General features: G+C 32.1%; 1 protein-coding gene across 1 annotated transcript in view; it reads left to right on the top strand.

Moving 5' to 3' along the window:
* The window catches only part of LOC107450195 (uncharacterized), a gene marked incomplete in the record, with an annotated part of 61,103 nt that overhangs the window by 17,550 nt on the left and 35,445 nt on the right, over window positions 1-8,108 (top strand). Inside the window, 2 exon segments of the mRNA XM_071184684.1 lie at window positions 2,329-2,404; window positions 3,109-3,226. Of these exon segments, the coding sequence (XP_071040785.1) occupies window positions 2,329-2,404; window positions 3,109-3,226 (194 nt within the window).

Below are 8,108 nucleotides of genomic sequence, written 5' to 3'. Positions count from 1 at the left end.
TGAAAAATTTATACTGACTTTTACAACATAAACTAAAAATATTGTGTTTCAACTTAACAATACTACCTTAATTTATACTTTAGAATTGCCTCGGATAAATTTGAATTGTTAGCAATGACTTAAACAGAAAGTTTTATTTTAACTGAAAAATACTATATTATAATTTGACTATACTCATTTTCTTACTCTTTTCTTTGTTTTTTATACATTTTATTTTTTTGTGATAAAATAAAAAACTTATAGTTGTTCTGCTTCTGAACACTGATGAAAACACAAAATGATGGGCTTCATCAACAATCAAAAATATCTACATTTATTTTGCAAATTCCATATTATTAGGGTGGCGCCCTTCAGGGAATTAAAAATACAAAATTATCTTCATCAAAGCCGATGCTCTACATCCGGCTTTCAGTGGCAGAGTACTATTTCATATTGTTTTACAACACATGAAGGGGCTTTAGCCCTTCATGTGTTGTAAAAAACCAAAAAAACCACACCCCAAAAAAAAGTCTTTCCCACCAGAGGGCTTTAGCCCTCTGGTGGGAAAGACTTTTTGTGAATACACTTGATAATGTATGTTATTTAGTGTAAGTTATGTACTTGATAATATATCAAGTCTTTCCCACCAGAGGGTTTTAGCCCTCTGGTGGGAAAGACTTTGAAACAAAACTTACAGCAGTTACTTTATCCATCAACTGAAATTTGGAATAGTGTGATTAAGAAAAATATGTGAACTGTTTGCAATTTCAAATTAATATTGAAATGTACTGGTTTAGAATTTTCTACAGTGAAAAGTTTTCGAAACTTCAGTATTCAAGAAAATATACAAAAGCTAGACGTTAAGAACGTATCCAATGAGCGAGCAAAGCGAGCATTGGATTGCGAAGCAATCTGAAATGAATTGCGAAAGTAGTTCCGGGGGTTGGCGAGCGCCAGCGAGCAGGGGGCGAAGCCTCCTAGTATTAAATACTTATATCAGTTTATTGTAATTCATTTTTGTGAATAATGATGCTAGTTGAAGCAGGAATGGTTCATCGGGTGGAGAACTTTGCCTCCTAAAAAGATGATCCAGGTTTGAATCCCATCGTCTCGTTTTCTGCTCCTCACTTGTACTAAGCAGTGTTGACGTAAAGTATCCTCCAGAGGTAGTCGGATCAGGAGTTAGATTCCTCTTCCTATTCGACATACTTTGGGAGCTTTTCGTGGTTTCTCTCCACGTGACGCGAATGCAAATTAGTAATAGAAAATACTTTACGAAGGAAAGTCTGGCTAAATGCCTAATTCAGCAGTCAATCGGTATGACCGGTTGGATTGGTTGGTTCTAATGCCACTTGCCACACGTGAAAGCCTGCTTGGTGAAACCGAGCAAATTTAAGGCAGAGTGTGCTGTTCTTGATTTTCAGTGGCGCCATCTATGGCCAAGAATTCGACTTCTGCCACATCATATGTCACAGCTATTCATAAGGTGGACCCACTCATACATCCATTCATTCATCCACAGATCGTAATTTTGACCTGAATCAGAGAACGATCGGTCTCCCCCAGAGGTATTGATTTGTTATGGGAACATGGAGGGCTTGCGACTTGACAGAATTTTAACGTGTATCAATCACCAACTACACGGGGAGTCTTCACCCGGCGGGGTTCGAACCCACGAACTCTCGGACACGGGCCCTACCGACCAGGCTATCCCGGCCTTGACCCGTTTGTGACCCGTTGACTTACAGCAAACTGTTGAGAGCTTATTTTACTTTATATGTTTCATACTTTACTTGCGTATGCAATTTATTATAACCTATTTTAATGCATACATTAATTGTGTATATGTAGGGGAATTTTTATAAGTTTCCACCTCTATGCTTTGTTGCATGATGGTGCTCATTGATTCATTCTAAATTTTTGATTAAACCTCTGGAATACCGTTTCCATTTTACCTACTAGTTTATCATACTATTTTTTCTTGGTTTTAATATGTTCTATATGTTTTTATGTAATAAAAGGACTTCATAATGCTATATCTCCAAACACTAAAATTTAGAATTATATGTTATGTGTTGCCTATTTTTGCGAATTTATTTTCAAAGTGTATCGTCGCCAATAGCCCATTGTGCAGCTCAAGTGCGACGTAAATGAACTGCAACAACAACATCTGTAAAAGTGCATCACTAATCATAGCTAATATTAGCTGAAAGCTAACATTAAAAAAAAAATATGTATTTAATGGGAAAGTGATCCAAAAAGAACAGCGAAAACAATTCGGAGAATGGAGAGCACAGAGAAAAATTTGTACTTATTAAAAATAAAATTTGGTTGTTTTTTTCTATTTAGTTTAGGAGTGCTACAAGTGATCCAAGAAGATTATGGGATGATGGCATTATACCTTACAAGTTATCTGAAAAATTTAGTAAGTTTAATTTATTATCCCTCAGGTTTTTTTTACTGTACCTACTAATTAGGAAAATTTTAACTTATAATGAATTTTAATGAAATATTTATCTGCATAAAATGCTTTTGCTTATTGATTAATGCTTTGAAAAAATAATTCAGGTCATTTTTAAGGAAATCTTGCATTTTAAGTTAAAAATTAAAGCACTATATACTCTTTAAGAAAAAATACTTTTAATAAATAGTGTGCAATGACATATTTGCTTCCCCCCTCCTTTTTCTGGTGATATTTTAAGAAATTACTTCAAACTCATCAGAAAATAAAAGAGTTGTGCGATTAAAAAAATTTTGAAATTTGTTTTAAAGTAATTTGTGCTGTAATAAAAAAAGGAAGAAGCAATTTTTTTCATTAATATTAGCATGTTTTTTCTTAAAAAGAAAATTAAAATAAAGGAGTTAAAATCAGTTTAAAATATTAATGTTTAAAACCATAACAAAAACCAGCTAATATTTTTCCCAATTGTTTTGTAATACAAATAAAATCAATGCATTTCTTTTAGGTTAGACATACCTTTTAATTATAAAGTTAAAAATGGCCGTAGACTGATATATTTATATGGAATTCGTTTCAAAATATATAGCCATTTTCTTAATTGCGGATCTGTAAAAATTACGCATTTTCGAAAGTTTCATTGACTTAAACAATATTTTATTCAAATTTAGATTCAAAGCAAAAGGCCATGATTAAAGAGGCTATAGCTGATTTTAAAGAAAAAACTTGCATTTCATTCATTCCTCACACCAATGAGACCCAGTTTCTTGTCATCAGAACAGGAAAAGGGTAAGTTATTTGGAAGAAAACTGGGCAAGCGTAATTGATTTATTTATCTTCAGAAGACTGTTTATTTACAAGCTCACGAGGTACAAAGAGGTGATATATAGAAAGATCAAGTTTCAAGCTTTTACACTCATCAAGCTTTAAGTTTTTTACAATTGTTCAATGCATGCACTTTTGGTCACCTAACACACATTCTAAAGAATGAAACATCTACGCCCATGCGTTCATTATCTTGTTTCTGAAAGCTTGTCACAGCAGCGGTGATGTGTTCCTGAAGTGTTGTTGGCGTTTGGTGTGCATGAACTTGTAATGATCAATGACAACTTGTAAAAGAGCCTCAATCTCTACTTGTAAAGGATAAAGTTTTTTGTACTCCAATGCTAACATCACTGATGGTATGTATCTCTGCTTCCGCGACAAGCATTGAAAGAAACCTGCAATGGAACGCTTGACAGAAATGGTTTCAATTGCAATATGTTTCAAGTGGCCATGGAGGCACATATTTAACATTTGTAGTATGTAGCAGAAAATTGTTGAGTCTAAGTACTTTTCCATGCATTTCACTATTCTCCATGTATTTCACCATGTTCACCATTCTTCGTGTATTTTTTCCATGCATTTCACTATTCTCCATGTATTTCACCGAGTTCACCATTCTTCGTATATTTTTTTTTATTTCCATGCATTTCATCTCATTTTACGTCGTGTATTTTATAAGTAAGCAGTTTTTTTAATTGGATAAATCATCTCGGTAACCCTGCACTTTAAACTTACAAACATAATTTTTTTTTATTCCATGTAAAAAGTTTTCGTGTATTTTAGCACCAAAAATAGAATGGGTCAATTATTTTACATCTAAGTGGTATCTCACCAAGAGCTCAACTACACCAAAAATCTTCGATTGACTTACTTGGTGTAAAGTAGCTGCCCCCTTGTTTTGCAACCAGTAGCTCCGAAATTTGTAATTATATTGAAATAAGATCCATATAAGAATCAGTTTATGCATTTTTATAAATACAACATAAAGTAAGAATTAATTATTTAGAATGATAAAGCTACAACACTAATGCAGCTAATGCTGAAGCTTTGCCAATTCATAAAAGTAAAATTAAGTTGTTAATCAAATTTACGTGTAGCATAACGAAAATATGAAATCGAACAGGGTTTAATAAAATGGAAGCTGATAGAAATTATTCATGATAAAAACACATAATACAGATTGCAGAGATTTAAAAATCTAATATAACTATCCTTATTATCGAATTAAAAGCATATATAATTAAAAACATATTTATGCAATGATAAACAAATCATTCAATTAAATCACAAAAAATTACAAGCAACCATAAACTATCAACTCTGTTGATAAAAAAAGCGAGTCAGCAACCAGGGTTCCTTGGGTTATTCATCCACTCTTCCTTCAAGGTTAACATCTTCCTTACCTGTACTATGCATGATTCTTTGTCGCCTTGCGAGATCATCGCCAACAAAACCAATTATTTTTATTTTTTGAAATGCCACATGCTATTTAGGCAAAGTATGAAATAATTGTCCTGATGAGGTTATTATGTAAATGATGTGCATGTTACTGTGAATGACCGAAATCGGTGGTTGTTGACTTTCACCGGTGAATGTTGACAATCAAATTAGTCGCTCCGATCTACATCCGATTTGATATTAATTTATTCGTGGATATAATTACATTTATTCGATATTTTAATACTTACTGACGATAGATTAGAACAAACATCAGTCAGTGTAGGGTATACCGGGCAAATGTATACCGGGCAGTGGCACTTGACCTTAAAAAACATCAGTGTAGGGTATACCGGGCAGTGGCACTTGACCTTAAAAAACATTAGTGTAGGGTATACCGGACAGTGGCACTTGACCTTAAAAAAACATCAGTTTAGGGTATACCGGGCAAATGTATACCGGGCAGTGGCATTGAACCTTAAAAAAGCATCAGTGAAGGGTATACCGGGCAAATGTATACCGGGCAGTGGCACTTGACCTTAAAAAAGCATCAGTGTAGGATATACCGGGCAAATCTATACCGAGCAATGGCACTTAACCAGACCTAGTATGACTCGACCTTTGGTAAATGTCCGAAATACATACTAGGTTTAGTGCCACTTTTGCTATAGCTTAAATATTTAAAAAAATTAAGCAAAGCGTTTGAACCAATTTTAAACTGATAACGAAATTATTGCTTTAAAATTAAAGAAAATAAATAATAAAAACTGCGCTAGATAAGAGTAATTGAAGTAGTTGCTTTATACAGCGCATGTGCGGAAAAAAATTTAAAAAAAAATTATTCACGTGCATCAAAAAGTGGATGAATATCCCAAGACACCAGCAATGAGAGTTTTCGAAGAGTAATAATTCTCAATTTGTGTCAATAAGCGAGAATTTGGTGCAAGCCAATTCTATTATAAGTGATTAGATTTAAATTACACTCTTTAAATTGGATATTAGTGCTCGATTTACTGTCAACTCGAAATTAAGTGCTACTTCACACAATGCTTGGGGATGTTCAACATCATAATCAGAGACATTTTACCCAATTGTGTTTACAGTGTTGAAGCAAATTTTTGTTTTAAATCCTGTGGTATATAGTTAAATCTACTGATTGATATTCTCCTTTAAAAATAATTAGTAATCGGGAAATTAATGTTTGAATGTTTTTCAACCATAGTCACTTGTTTAATTTAAATAATTTTTAGTTATTCATACAGGGTTATTCATAATTCCCTCCGGGGTTTCGAAGCATTATAGTAGAAAAACGAAGACGAATATGGCAGAAAAGAACATATGAAATTATTCTAAAAGAATTCAAGTTTTAATTTGAGCAGTTGCCGGTAGATGGCAGTAACATGTATCACTGAAGCCAGTTGTAGTAAAGAAAAAAGGCGTTTACAGGCGGAGGGAATTATGAATAACCCTGTATATTTATCTTTCCACATTGTTTTTCCGTAGATATAAATCATATAATGTTTTTCTACATTTTGGGGTCAAGTAGTAATTAGGAGTTTCTAGATCACATTGATATTATATTTAAACAAAAATGTAAGAATTTAAATAAAAATAAAACAAATTTTAAAGATACGCATGTTAGCAGTACTTCGTCAGGGGATACGCTGCCACGCCAACATGATGGAGCCTCTCTGTAGTCAGTGGTTAAACCAAAAATTGACTGTGTCCCTAGGCCCCATAAGTGAAAATAAAATAGGAATATAAAGCAATATCTCAATTTTATCTTACTATACCTGAGGGAAAGTTTAAAACAATATCATAAATATTTATGTTTTAGCGCAAAAAGTATCTCTATATTTTTCTTAATCAGATTTTTTCTCTAAAAGCCACAATCTGCTTTGACATAAATGACTAATTCGATTATCTGCGGAAAAAGAGAATGAACTCTAACATATTTTGGAAGCTTATTATCTGATTCAATGAGTGATTGGCCTATGTATAGACCGTAATAATTGGATTAGTATTTATCAATATTGTCAACGAAGATTCTTTTTCTTTCTTCGGTCAAATGATATGACTTATTAGATTTCGAAGACCTGCGCTAATTGGGTCATAACGATTAATAAAGTAATTTTTTTCCCGTTTGTCTCTTAATTGTTTTTAGAATGCTCAGTTGTATTTCAGGAATGTCATATATAGATACAATTAACGAATTTTTTCTTTTTCAGAAAACTATGTATTAATATGTCTTTTATATTTTCTGATAAGTCGTTTTCTTATGCTAAAACACATACTTAATTCAAAATATATGAAGAAATATTAAATATTATTTGATATAGGTCTACCATTCAAAATAAGTTTTTTCACGCTTTATATAACGTATAGTTATAAAAATGCTTGCTATTTTATTTATCGTACGTTTCTTCTCGTATACCTCTTTGATGTGTTTTTCGTTTGAAAAATATATTCCCTTTTCAACTAAGATTCTATTCTGGATGCATTATTATCTGCACGCAATATATATGGGTGATTCTTTTTAAACATGACAATTCGGACCAAAGAATTTCTTCAAATTTAAAGTCTTTAAAATAATCTAAAAATTTTTTTGTATACTTCTTCAGTTACATTTATTAATATCTTACAGACAGCAATGTAGTTTATTGACATTTTCTCGAGAAAAAAAAATAAAATAGAAATTAATCAAATTTTGAATGCCAGGAAAATGACATATTAGCTTAGAAGTTTAAAAAAACAGTCATTTTAAGTTAATAGTAAGTAACTCAGCTTAAGCTTTTATGTTAGATGGATCATAAATTGCTTAAATTAATTCTTTTTATCCACTGTAGAACGAATCAAATTTTTTTATTGCTGCTGATATGTACAGAATAAATCAATCATTAAATAAATAAATAACTTTGATAACATCCAACCATATTGCAATCATACATAAACTTGGTATTAGGTTAATATTTGCTTTTCCTCCTTACAGTATTAGCAGTTAAAAAAACTTTCTGGTAACACTTCAATGTCCTGGAATTCATAAGCCAGGAAAATGACAGCCAGGATAATGACAAATTCGCCATTTTAAAGCATATAACTTTAATTTAATTTAATATTTTGGCCTAAGACGTTTACATTCTGCAGAAAACAACAGGATTTCCTAAAATAACTAAGATAAATCTATATAGTTTATGTTATTAATGATTTCAAGAAGCCAGGAAAATGACAACACAAAAACCTACTCAGATAGATTTTGAGCCACAAAATTGGTTCTTTATTCATGCAACAAGACATGTTCATATAGGAGGGTATCTAATCAATCTATTAACATAAGATATTGATTGCTGGCTCTATCTATTTTGGTTATAAACCACTAAATAAAAGTAGCCAGGAAAATGACAGATTTTCT

Source organism: Parasteatoda tepidariorum, chromosome 8 (genome assembly GCF_043381705.1).
Source record: "Parasteatoda tepidariorum isolate YZ-2023 chromosome 8, CAS_Ptep_4.0, whole genome shotgun sequence".
In the NCBI taxonomy this organism is placed as follows: Eukaryota; Metazoa; Arthropoda; class Arachnida; order Araneae; family Theridiidae; genus Parasteatoda; species Parasteatoda tepidariorum.
This window is presented reverse-complemented; position numbering and strand designations above follow the sequence as displayed.